This window comes from Nilaparvata lugens, chromosome 3, assembly GCF_014356525.2.
Source record: "Nilaparvata lugens isolate BPH chromosome 3, ASM1435652v1, whole genome shotgun sequence".
Classification (NCBI taxonomy): Eukaryota; Metazoa; Arthropoda; class Insecta; order Hemiptera; family Delphacidae; genus Nilaparvata; species Nilaparvata lugens.
Genome location: NC_052506.1, coordinates 37,478,636 through 37,492,679, shown reverse-complemented (window position 1 = coordinate 37,492,679; position 14,044 = coordinate 37,478,636). Strand labels below are relative to the sequence as shown.

At 34.0% G+C, this 14,044-nt stretch overlaps 1 protein-coding gene across 5 annotated transcripts in view; it reads right to left on the bottom strand.

Annotated features, from left to right (window-relative positions):
• Positions 1–7,355: 7,355 nt before the first annotated feature.
• LOC111049504 (homeobox protein OTX2-A-like) overlaps positions 7,356–14,044 on the bottom strand; it is a 71,396-nt gene continuing 64,707 nt past the window's right edge. For all 5 annotated transcript variants that reach the window (XM_039423684.1, XM_039423685.1, XM_039423683.1 and 2 more), the window contains exons 4-5: positions 11,074–11,316; positions 7,356–10,105 (exon numbers count right to left, since the gene is read on the bottom strand). In XM_039423684.1, coding sequence (XP_039279618.1) covers positions 9,656–10,105; positions 11,074–11,316 — 693 coding nt within the window. In that variant the 3' untranslated portion in view covers positions 7,356–9,655. The remainder of the gene's footprint in view (positions 10,106–11,073; positions 11,317–14,044) is intronic.

The following is a 14,044-nucleotide window of genomic DNA, read 5'->3' as shown; positions in this document are numbered from 1 at the left end:
TGTTTTGATGGAGAACTTTGTCTTATTCCTAAAAACTGACCCTCCTACACTGGCTCTAGCCGAGCATAATTCACTCTCACGTGCTGTTATAAAATACGTCATGTGCAGTGTTTGGACACCTCATACTTAACTGTTTCTGTATGCTGAAATTCTAAATTTCTATGAGTTCTGGAATCGGGATCGGGTATACATATCAATTTCTCATTCATTTCATTACCATAATCCATTATACTAGTAGTTCTGTGAACAGTAGACCTCACGCAGTATTCTCATCCACAAGTACCTGATGTCAACTGTTTTAAATGTTAACAAAATCAGTTCATTTTTGAATTTGTATTCCACAATTTATTAATATTTATGTTAATTTAAACAATGAATAGAATATATTTCTATTCCAGAATTTATATAATATTCATCCAAACCGTGATAATCTTTCCATCTAATGAAAATTAATTTTTTCAATCAAAAATGTTATAATTTCTTCAGCATTATTTAGCTCATTTGATTAGTCTATTTTTAATCACCTATTAAATTAGTTTTTTCGAATGTGAGAATATTGATACTGATGGACACGCATAATAATACCATGACTGCAAAACAAAATATTAAAACCAAAGACCTTAAAGCTGCGATTAGACCAAATTTATTAACAAAATGTTAATAACTCAATCCTTATAGATTATATTAGATTGAACATGTGTGTTTGTCAACTTGCGTTCAATCTAATAGAGTCTATAAGGATTAATTTTAACAAAATGTTAATAACTTTGGTGTAAACCCAGCTTAAAGATGCATACCTCCTCAAGGTCTTCGATTGAAACTATAGACCTTATACAAATACAGTAATAGACTGGCTTCTCCACACATCTGTGTAATCACTTGTCAGCTGATTTATGATGAATAATTCTATAGTCTGATTTTTACTCTAATATTGGCATATGAAGGAGGCTCCTTTTTCCTTTTATATTATCCTTGAAATGCAAAATTACCTTGTATATACGTCGACGCGCAATTTAAAAAGGAACATACCTGTCAAATTCCATGAAAATCTATTACCGCGTTTCTCCGTAAATGCGCAACATATAAACATATAAACATATAAACATATAAACATATAACATATAACATATAAACATATAAACATATAAACATATAAACATATAAACATGGAAACATGTAAACATGTAATAGTATATTTCGCACCTAGGGTCGAAAATGTACGTTTTCCGGCTTGAGATCGCGGTTTTCAAGTTTGAGACAAAGTCGAGAACTTGAAGCATTCGAGAGCTGGAAAAACATTTTTGCCCGTGTTGCGAACGCTATTTTTCGCCACACCAAAAAAAAAACTTCCCAATATTCATAAGAAATTGAAAAATTAATAAAATTCAAACAGCCTATTTTGATAGTTTGAATCTTGGTTATGACAACTTTTACTGTCAATTAATTTCAATATTACTAATTAATAATTTACAATAGTGACCATATTTTTATACTAATAATATTTCGAATAATTTTTTGAATTTTTATAGCTCGCGCTTTGCGCCCAGTGCAATATCTCATGGATAGATGGATGAATAGAATTTTCATTACTATTTTGAAATAATGTGATGAAAAAATTAATATAATTGCATATTTCACAGTTTTGTCTCAAAATATATCTAAAAAATTGATTGAAATTTAAATTATGGTGACTAATATAAAAAATAGCTAATAAAAGTCGAAATTCATCGACAAAAAAAAATGTCATTGACCGAGATTCGAACCTAGATCATGTATGTTATTCACTGAGCTTTGAATTCTGATGTATTACGCCTTTAGGCTCTCGGCCATTGCATAATGTTGAATGTAGAGGCCTGACTGATAGCACTTAGCATACACGTAATACTGTAAACTAGACTTCTAAAAAAGTTTACTTCACTCCTAAAAAGTGTACAACCTTTGACTATAGAAAGAAGGTTGTTCTTTCTATAGAAGAAGGTTCTTTCTATAGTCAAAGGTACAACAGACTCTGGCTCATGACTTATATTATTAAAATTAATATTATTATCTGTTTCACAATAAAATTTTCACTCTGAATTATGTAAGGTAACGTATGTAGGCTACTATAATAGCGGCATATTTGAAGCCGGATTGCCGGCATTTTCACAACAAAATATTGCTCTGAAATCATAGAGAAAACATTCGAAGATTCAATCTTGAGTGGGCCTAATGTTTTCTCTATATGGTTTAATATTAAAGAAAAATTATCTAAAAGTTTCAATAATGAATTACAGAAAAAATACTAGGAATTTTTTAGTCAAGGCTGAGTTTCACCAGTAGGCTTACCTTAAACTTCAGATCTCTGCTGTATTTTCTTGTTATTATAGTTGATTGTATTGCATTAAGAAGTGGAATTCGATAATAAAAAAGAAACAATTATTACTCTACCTCACTTTTAAATATTGATACAATTATTGTACTTTGATTTCAAATTCGATTCTTCACTTTTAAATACTTGCGATACGTACCTTTCTGACAATGGACAATGCAGCCATTGTATTCATTGTTTGATATCAAAAACACAATAATAAATATTAAATTATGAAACAGTAATTTATAAAATATATTATAGACATAATACCGCGATTCACGATACATAATTATTTAGATTATTACAGTCGTTATGAGATTATCTCTCTATGATTTTTGTGAGATCGGACTCGATCAGCTGTTATTCAAGGTCATTTTACAGCCCTAGGGCCGTAAAGTTTTACCGGCCTTGTCGAAAAACAATCACTTTCGGCCTCCATATGACGAACGTAAACCAGCTCATTACATCCAAGTGTGGCGAAATAGTATATTTCGCACCTAGGGCCGAAAATGAGACTTTTCCGGCTCGAAATCGGTTTTCAAGTCCGAGGCCGTAGGCCGAGACTAGAAAAGATTGAGAGCCGGAAAAACATTTTTGCCCATGGTGAGAACGTTATTTTTCGCCACACAGAAAAATAAACAATATAAATATGAGAATAATTTTTCATTAGGCACTTCCGAAAGCAAAACAGGAAGGTCATACATAGCTCTAGCAAAATCTGAGGTAATCTGAATATCAGGAAACTGACCAAGTATTTTCATTTTTTATTCTGATTTGTCTAAATAACCTTAAAGATTATGTTCAATTGTGTAAGAGGTTGAGTTTATACTTTTTATTCTTCCAAATGACAATAAGATGATATTATTATAAATGTTTTAATTCTTGAATAATAAAATGCAAATAATGAAAAGTTTTTTGATCAGCTGTTTTAGCACACTTGAAATTTGGCCAATCTGAATGTCAAAGTCAACAATGCCTGTTGTCTTTGACTTCGGAAGTTTAGGTTAGAAGTTCTATCCTACTCTGAAAATTGAATTTGAATAGTTTATAATATATATCTTATCTGTATTTTATTCATCCAAATAAAATGATAGTATCTTATTGCAGAATACTTATTCAATTCTAGAAGCATAAACTAATTCCGTTTCATAAACCATTTTGTAAACACGTTCACATCAAATCAGAATCAGCTGACTTCAAGGTTATTTTACAGCCCTAGGGCCGTAAAACTTTTACCGGCCTGGTCAGAAAACAGTCATTTTCGGCCACCATATGACGCACGAGAACCAGCTCATTACATCCAAGTGGGGCGAAAACATATAAACATTTAAACATTTAAACATTTAAACATTTAAACATTTAAACATATAAACATATAAACATGTAAACATTTAAACATTTAAACATTTAAACATTTAAACATTTAAACATTAAACATTTAAACATTTAACATTAAACATTTAAACATTTAAAATTTAAACATTTAAACATTTAAACATTTAAACATTTAAACATTTAAACATTTAAACATTTAACATTTAAACATTTAAACATTTAAACATTTAAACATTTAAACATTTAAACATTTAAACATTTAAACATTTAAACATTTAAACATTTAAACATTTAAACATTTAAAATTTAAACATTTAAACATTTAAACATTTAAACATTTAAACATTTAAACATTTAAACATTAAACATTTAAACATTTAAACATTTAAACATTTAAACATTTAAACATTTAAACATTTAAACATTTAAACATTTAAACATTTAAACATTAAGCGAAATGCCAAAACCATCGACTTGAATCTTAGACTTCACTTCGTTCGGTCAATTATCTCTGATTTGAAAACCATTTACTTATTGTATAGTTTCAGCTTGTAGGAAAAATCGTATTTCCAATCAAACATTATCTCGAGCAATTCTACTCAAGAATGATTTAATTATTAAACATCAATCTCTTTCACACAAAGACATCAAAAAGGAGAGGAAACAACCGAGCAGAGAGCAAACTACTCCAATGCACACGACACCTTTTTTCGCCTTTTATCACGAACAATACAATTTCAAACGTAATAAAATAGTAACCGTGTTATCAACTCATGTCGGTGAGATTCGAGCGAATGACCTTGCGACGTTTGTTTTTACACGGTATGAGACTTTGTTGTGAAGGGTTGCGGTGGCGTAGAAAAGGGAGTGTGTGCTGTTATCTATGCGCGCACGCGCGAGTATGCGTGAGTACGTCGCCAGGCGACTCTTGGCCAGCGTGTGGGGCTTCAGATAAGATTTAAACCGTTAATAAATAGCGTTGAGGACCGGTAAGTGATTGATTGGGTCGTGATGGAGTTGTCAGGCGCGTGCTGGTATAGCCGCGTGCCGCGTGTCACTCCTTTTGTCCACTTTCTCTCACTCTTTCTCCTACCCTCGGCTCGATATACCCAGATAATCGACCGTCAGCCACCCCCCCCTCCAGGGGGTCACTTCCCACCCAGCACAGATTACATCTGGTTTGTTTGGCAAAGCCCGACAACAACCTTCTAATTTGGCACAAATCCTTACACTCGGCAAGCCAAACATCTATCTGCTTGAATAGGCAAATAGGCTGCACTTGAACAGGATTTCTCAATGATTATAATTGTAATTATAGGCTCATGTTCCTATCATCTGTTGAACTTGTGTTGACTTGGCCGATTGACTTTCGTTGATGAAACTGTATTCATCCATAGCTGTGTGAGAGCTATTTGACTGAAAATGTACTCCTGAGAATCATTTGTTAGATTTTGAACTGTTTCTGTAAGAGAAACCAAAAAACTAATAGCCTGAACCAAAGGTTTGTCCAATTCTGAAAGGAATTGAGCTTCATGCGAACCAATCAGAGAAGGCTTATTTGGAAAGAAGGCTTTTTTGATTGGCTCTTGTTGCATTTAATCACCGTTAAAATTCAAGAGACTTCTGTACAGCCGGGCCTTACAGACTCTCTGTTGTAGAAAAGTCATAGAGCCTGTGCACTCAAGTGCATGAATACATTCATAATATTGCAGTAAGTTATTGAATTTTTATTATTAAAAACTTGGAAGAAAATGAAGCTAACAAATACTGGTGCTTTCTTTTCTTAATCCAGTTAGAATTTCGAAATGTGGTTATGAACAAACTCCAAACTTACCCTCAAGCTATTCATGGTTTCCAATCTCAAACATGAAAAGTCAATTATATGTTGCAGACAATGAAGTAAACTTCTTGTTGACAGGACATTTTTAAAATTACTCATCTTCCCAACTAGTATTCAAACATCTCATCCAACGACTCATAATCTCTTCAAACATTTTTAGCTCATAAGCTTAAAATTCTATTTTCTATGTGATGAGGGTGGAGATTGTTGCTATTCATTAACCTTGAAAATGATGAATTTTCAGTAACTATTATATAACTGTTATAGGTGGATTCCAGACAATCATTAAGTGATTGTACCGTAAGCGAAAATCATAGTCAACAGTCGTGGTCTAAAAAATCTTGAGAATAGAGGAAAAGGGTTTCACATCTTTAACCTTCTTGATAATGCGCTTAGCTTTCAAATTATATAGATTATGGTCTTGAAGAATTATATTTTATTCAAGCTTCGAAATTATATCTATTTCTTATATTGGACGTTCTTCAGCTATTCTTTTTCTATCTAGTTAGCTTTATGAGACCGATTAAATGAATGAAGGAGTAAAGCAGGCAACATGGAGAAATGCTAGCATAAGAAGATATCTTATGGTTTAAAGCGTCTATGTTCAAATTCCACTGCTTCTTCAAGCCGATATCCACGTAGTTCTTTTTCGTGAATCTATCATACTGTGCCGTTATCTCATACACTCTCACCCAGCCAAGAGAGTAATAGTCGAAAATAGTGGACAGTAATTGTCAATAATTGGCTTGAACAAAGAGATAAATTTTGAGCATAAACGCCCCAAAGCATAGGATATTTTCTTATGCTATATTTTCTTTATGTTGACTCCTTCATGGGAATAATTTTGTATAACTTGGTGCACTTTTTGATCAGTTCGACTTGTTTCAGACTAAATTCAAAAATTTCTCTGATAGTGATCTTTAATAAAGGAAAATATGATATTCTTAGGGAATTCACTATGGGAAATTAATTTCTCTTATTCACAAGCAATCCATGATCTTCTCTTCTCCATGAAACCCATTTTCATTAAATATGTTTGCCGATAAATTATAAGTCACCTGCTTTTTACTAGTGCAGGATAATAAAATAAAGCATATTGTGAATATGATCAAAACATAACTATCTCAAGTGATATAATTCACTTCTAGACAGGTTCACTTCTAGACACAAAACGGTCTTGTTGAATACTAAATACTATAAACATCATAGTATCTGTGACAAGCAACAGCTTCTCTTTCACAATATAACTGTATCATAAAATTTTGCATTATTCCGTGTAGTAATTTTTATTCTGGTAAGAGTCTGAATCATATTGACTGACTGCACTGAATCATATTTATTTATTTATTTATAGATTGATACATACAATATAATTATTCTCATGTTGACACAATATGGTTCAAGAATGATCAGTTCAGAAGTCATTATACAAAACAAAATGGCACTTCAACCTCATAAAGTTGTCTCTCTTTCAAATTTCATCAAATAAAGTGGTATGTATAATGTTAAGAGCTAGGTTTTCTTGAGGATTGGAGTTTTCCTCTCGACGATCTATGAACTGTTTCTGTTAACGCAAGGTAGGCTATATCCTATTCTTGATTGTTGTATGAGTCATGAGTAAACATATTTATGATGCTCTTTTTATTCATGCAATATTTCATTATTCGACGAATCGACTTCATTCTAGAGTATTAATTCATCCATGAATTCCTCTGACATTGTTTTAGAAGCAAAATCCATTGGAGTAAAGAATAAGAAGCATCGTTCTTGTTGGAAAAACTGTAAGTTGATATTTACTATAGCAATTGTTGATGGCAAAGGTATTGTAAAGAATACTACAGAATGAAAATCGTTCTTCAAATACGTATTTTTATTTCAATCATATTATACTATTTTTACTATCGGTAGAAAATTAAGACATTCTTACTTTCGATTAAAATAAACCTTATAAATAATCTCGATCAAATAAACGCTAATTGTATAATAATCGTAATAATAGATCTATCCTATGTTAATATCAATATAATACAATGGATATATGCGAAAAACTAACATCACCTTATACAATAATAATTACAAATCTTCCGTACCACACAATTTCAAATCAATTATAGCTCACTATAGTTTATCTTACATAACAATAATTAGGCTAATTAGTTCATTGGACTCGCGTAGGCCACAAATAAAATAAGAATTTTTTATGATAATTATTGGTTACTATCGTTGTTTTTGAAGAATTTGAGTTTCTCACTCTAGGCCTTCTATGATTCATCTTTAGAGAACAGTAGGCCTATATCCTAAACTAAAACCTTTTGAGATCTCAAAGATATTCATGGTACCTTATTGATATTATCGGCAACACAAATCGTGCACTGTAGGCCCACAATATCATTTTGCTTGGAACTATTTTTGCAACTCTGTATTCAGCTATGAACTGTATACAGTCTATTTCACACATTATATAGATTCACTTAATCTTCAAATAATTAGTTATTGCGCTACTAACATAATCACATTCTTTTAACACAGTACATAATTATTTCTTTCGTAGATCTATCGTTGTTAGATGATAAGATCAACTTGTCCTATTATAAGGGCTACATCAATCTGCTATCACAGATTACTCTCCAATGTGTCTCTTCAAAATCATCCTTACTAACTTCTTGTATATATCAATTTTCAAGTTTTTAACAATCAAACTGAGGGGAACGTAGCTCGTTAGATGTGGAAATCTAATAAGATGATTATAGAATCCGCAGTCATTCATTGTCTCACTGAGTTCGTCTTTATATTCCGGTCTCTCACGGAGATATTCTTTTTTATACAATATACTAACAATAAGAAAATACTACTGGTAATAAGTAAATTGAATTTTTAAGATTCGATTTGTATTAAAAATGCATTTTGAACCTTTTACAAACTGAACATTGATTTGTGCATAGAATTAAACTTGCTCTCAACTTAGTAATCGATAAAATTATTTCTCCCGCCTCATATCGATTTCCCTTTGGAATATTATACTGCAGTGTTTTTCAGTTCCACTGAGACAAAATACGAGTGGTAGACAAAGCTCGAGAAGTAGCACAAATTAACTTTCAAATTCATTGAAAATAATCAGTGAGGTGATAAACTATAATGAACAGAAGCTACACTCCCGCACTCTAAAGCATCTTTCTTGCATGGATGTATTTTTCTATCACATTTCTGAGAATGAGACTTCCAGATCTCAGTCAGAAATTTTTTTTCTCATAGGTTGGGCATCTGAGGTTAATTGAGTTACCGTCTCAAGTGAATCGCCAAATGACTCAAACGAAGTATAGCAAGAGCTCAAATTCTATTTATAATGATTTGTAGACGAATGAATGTATTGCCTTATTTCAAGGCAATAATGGCTATCCAACACTCCACACTGATTTCGGGGTCAGAGTCAGATCGGAACCCATTTGTTGTCATAAAAGAGTCTCAGATGATAATTTTGCAAAGTTCTTATTCAGATCAGTAAGGATATCATGTGATTTGATTTAATGCCATCTCTAGAAAATCAACAGATAAAGAGAATAATGACAAGCTATTATTGATGCAACCACTGAAGAAAAGCACGAGTAATCACAAACGATACCAACGAGTGTAATTACAACGGAGTGCGAGTGATTGTGGAATACCTGTTAACGTTTTTCATTTGAGTAACTTATAGTCAATCAACCTCATTCATTAATCAAATAATGCAAGTTCCCATCGTCATAGAAATTTCAGGCAGTTTTGATGAGTGATTCACTATACTCGATCCGCGAGAGTGGAGACCAGCAATTTCGCATTTTCACCATCTTAAACAACCCCGTGACGTTCCATATGCTGATTTCTGATGATTCCACTATCGCACGGTCTCTCTGTTAACTCTCATATAATCTCTGTTAACTCTGCTATATTCTAGTTGCTGTAAGAAGCGCAATTCAACTGCGGGTTAGAGCCTGCTGCTTGTACTATCCGCAGTCGCTTCTTACATCATCTATTGATAAAGTTTGGATCGCAGGGAGCCATGGTCTCTTCTTGAAAAACCACTTGGGTCGCTTGTTGTTTGGACTATTTTATTGATAGAGTTTGGATCGCCTTTCCAAACCACGAGCCAAGCACTACACGAGATGGTACTTGTCAGCCGGGGAGCCGACATAGGAGTCCTGGTTGGCAGCGGCGCAGTCCTGTGCGTGCGAGAGGCGATGCGGCGGCGGCATGTGGTTGGCATGGTGCGGCGGTGTGGTGGTGGTGGCATGGTGGTAGTGGTGCTGTGTGGTGTGGTAGTGGTGTCCGGGGTCGTAGGAGTGGTTACCGGACGAGTAAAGGTGGTGGAAGTTGGAGGATGCGGTGGAGGCCTGGTGCGAGGAGGCGCCCGTGGCGGGGAAGTAGTCGTGCGCCGTTGGGTAGTAGGGTGTGGAGTAGGCCTGCGCCTGGTGGTGCGCCTGGGTGGAGGCGGCGCCCCAGCAGAATGCGTTGTAGGAGGCCAGGTCGCTGGCTGTGGCTGCCTGATAGTTGCCGCCCGGCGTCAGAGGGGGACTCGGTGTTGCGCCCGCTGGCGACGAACATGACTGCAACCAACAACACACAACATTAGGCCTAGAATGGCATAAATAATAGAATCTATCCATCAGAATAGAGTTGCAGAAAGTATTCAATTCCATTCAATTTTTTTACACACACACATACAAGTTTAATACAGATATTAACAAGAAGAATACATGCAAACAACAACAACAATACACTTTAAAATAAGATAAAAAACAAGTGGTGCAAAAAAAGGGTAGAAGATTGAAGGGTTTTTCCAACTATGGATATCCGATGTACTAGGAAAACCTTCAATTCTTGAGAAGGTGAAAAAGGTATCAGGAAAAGTAAATGTACTATGAAAGGATATGAAGATTATGAGAGGATGGGATGGGGGAAGAATAATAAAGGGAAAGGATGAAAAAACCGAGTGTCATACACAATGAAGTTCTGCACTCGAATTTTATTTATTTCTATAAATCTTAGAAATTTTGTCTAATATTTGACAATATGTCTTTAAAAAGTATCATCGAAATTTAATCAATTCATCATACAAAGATTATTGTTCAAGAGACTACAATATTGCTTGTTAATTGGTATAGATGATTCTAGTTGACATATTTACGTGGCTCACACATTATAATGAGTGAATTAAGAAACAGGATCAAACACACTGAACATTATGAAATTGTTACATATCTTGCCATATTATCCTTTGTTAATACTGTCCATCAAATAATTAATATTAAAGAAATTTTAAACGTAAAGAAAAAACTTTTCTGAAGAAGGTAGGCTCCCTATTAAAAAAGATCGTATTCAAGACTATTGTTCATATCGGAATGGCCGTTTTTATCCAGTACCTACTGTTCATGTTTGCGAATTCATCCACAATCCTGATTTTTCACTGAAGGTCCTCGGATATTCATCATGAACTATTGCTTTTTCCTCATAGTTTGATAAAAATCAGTTACAGTGGAATATTTGAGAGTGGGAGATGATGACAAGCACTCACCTTGCTCAGCATGGAAGGCTTTATGTCCATATTGGGTTCGGTCTTCATTTCGGGAGACTTGACAGTGGTTGCCTTGAGTGACTTTGAGGGGCCGGTGGGCCCCCGCTTGCCCGGGGACGAGAGAGTGCCTCCACCCCCCACCGATGACGAACTGCCCCCACTGCTTTGCTGCTGTTGTTGCTGCTGCTGCTGTTGCTGTTGGAGTTGCTGTCTGCATTTGGCACGCCGGTTCTTGAACCACACCTGCAATAAAAAGGAGTATACGTTGAAAAATGTATAAAGCTATGAAGTTTAAATCAATAATTCCAAAAACAAAACAAGGCAGTAATATACACACGAAATAGTTATTTATGTATTAAGAGCGTAAAACGCGACTTCGCTCGAGTCAAAACAGTTACAACGCGACGTAGTCGGTAATTTTGACAAGAGCGATAAAGAAGCTTTCCGCTCGAATTACATACATTTTTTTCTACAACAGCAGTATTGGATCCCAATACAATAAACAGTTTTCTTTATAATTTACCCAATCACTTTGATAAATCAATGTAATAATAATAAAATGATAGAATTTAATTATTCTATCCAATCATAATAATTGACCGAACGAAGTGACCTGACATCAATCAGGTGGATGAGAATACTGCGTGAGGTCTACTGTTCACAGAACTACTAGTTATATTATAACTAGTAGTTCTGTGAACAGTATCCCTAGTAGTTCAACATTATAACTAGTGTGGACATACAACATACTAACTAAGAGTGAACATTATAACTAGTAGTTCTGTGAACAGTAGACCTCACGCAGTATTCTCATCCACAAGTACCTGATTGAAATTATAGACCTTATGGAAATACAGCAATAGACTGGCTTCTCCACACATCTGTGTAATCACTTGTCAGCTGATTTATGATGAATAATTATTTTATAGTCTGATTTTCACTCTAATATTGGCTTATGAAGGAGGCTCCTTTTTCCTTTTATATTATCCTTGAAATGCAAAATTTCCAAAAACCTTGAGTATACGTTGACGCGCAATTAAAAAAGGAACATACCTGTTAAATTTCATGAAAATCTATTACCGCGTTTCGCCGTAAATGCGCAACATATAAACATATAAGCATTTAAACATTTAAACATTAAGAGAAATGCCAAAACGTCGACTTGAATCTTAGACCTCACTTCGCTCGGTCAATGATTTATTATTAGAATAAGATAAAACAATTAGTATCATCTGCAAAAAATATTGGTAGGACCGTAATTTGAACCTGGGACCTTCAGCGTTAGAATCACGAGCACGCGTATTTCACTTTCCATCAGCCCATTATAATCTGTATCCTACTGTTTATGTACACATACAGAAATAATCAGCTGATGAAAAGTGGAATGCGCGTGTTCGTGGCGCTCAAGTCTGTACGTAGTTTACGCAGTCTGTACGCAGGCAAATTTATTTATTTCAACACATACAAGACAAAATCTATAATAATTATAAATTAACCAAAAAGTGAGATCATTCAAGGTTGTTACTCAAGTCAGTTAAGTTTGAGATTATTCTTTTCCTCCACAATACGTATTGACAAGTGTAGAACAGGAAATCCATTCACCTATTTCTTGACAAATCGGATTGATATAACAATGATTTATGAGCTCGTGTGGAAATGTATCTAAGTGTTTATGGCTGTACAGACTTAGCTTTGTAAGTCAATGAAATTACCTATTCTATTTTCTCCTAGTATTCATTTTGCATACGTTTAAAGCGTTTCATAGAACACAACAGATCTAAATTATCGAGAGCTGGAATTGGAATAAGTCAGTTTTATTACACAAGAGGTGAATCTCGACTAAAAATTCACTAAAGATAAGATTTATTTTTGTCAACTCTCTCATTGTCATTTTTTTCCATTGTCACTGCCATTTTTTCAATTTTTTTGTAAACTGCATCTCTTTGATATTATCATTGTCATCATGATTGAGAATAACATCGGGAAGTTCAACAGTCTTGTTAGGATGAATAAGTCTTGTTGTATGAACTAGTAATTTTTTAATATCACAACTTTAATTCAAATCAATTTAGTGCGATATACTTTTCAAGTATATCCCAAAGTTCTACTCAAAACATCTAATAAGCCAACCCGTCTTCTGCCCAAGCCCATGTAATCAACTTGATGTATTTCATCAATTTACTAATGAATTTGCACAGCAGGTGCTCCAAACTTTAGATCAGGCTTAGCAAAGATGACGAAAGGAACAAAGTGAAATGTGGGCGAAATGAATATTCTCCCTCTTCAAATGAATTATCTCTCTATCCTCATTCACTCCCTATCACGTGTGTTCAACCCCTCTACTTGTTACTTTACATCACCCTCCCCACCTTTATTTTCTAATCTGTTTCATTCGCGAACCCCCTTTCAAAATTCATTTTTTCTTTGTATCCATTTTCATATCGCTCACACTATTCACGATTCTCATCCACACCCTTCATCACTCCCCTTCACAGCTACTTAATCCCAATATATTCACTACTCTTTTTCAAAAACCTCTCTGGCGAGATTCATCTTCGATTGATGATCAGTTTGAGTAAAAAAATACTAATTTTGCAAATTATGAATTCGATTTCCAGTGCTGATAGAATCGAATATCATTTATCCTCTGTAGATGCCAAATTTGAGTTCTGAGTTACAATAAGCTTCCCTCAATCTGCTATAGTGCTATTTACGGTTTAATTGGCTTCAATATTCAAAATCCCTGCTCTCATTAATTTTGATTACACTGATATCAAAGGTACTTAAATCTCAACTAGGTTTACAGCTTCGACAAAACAAAATTATTATCATTTCAATATTCTAGTCCATACAATAATTGTCATCGTGAATAGCTACTATTTCTTACTTCTATAATATTGTGTTCTCTATTTCCAACATCAACAAAGTTCTTTAGATGTTGAGAACGAAATCATGAAAAGAGATATCAAAC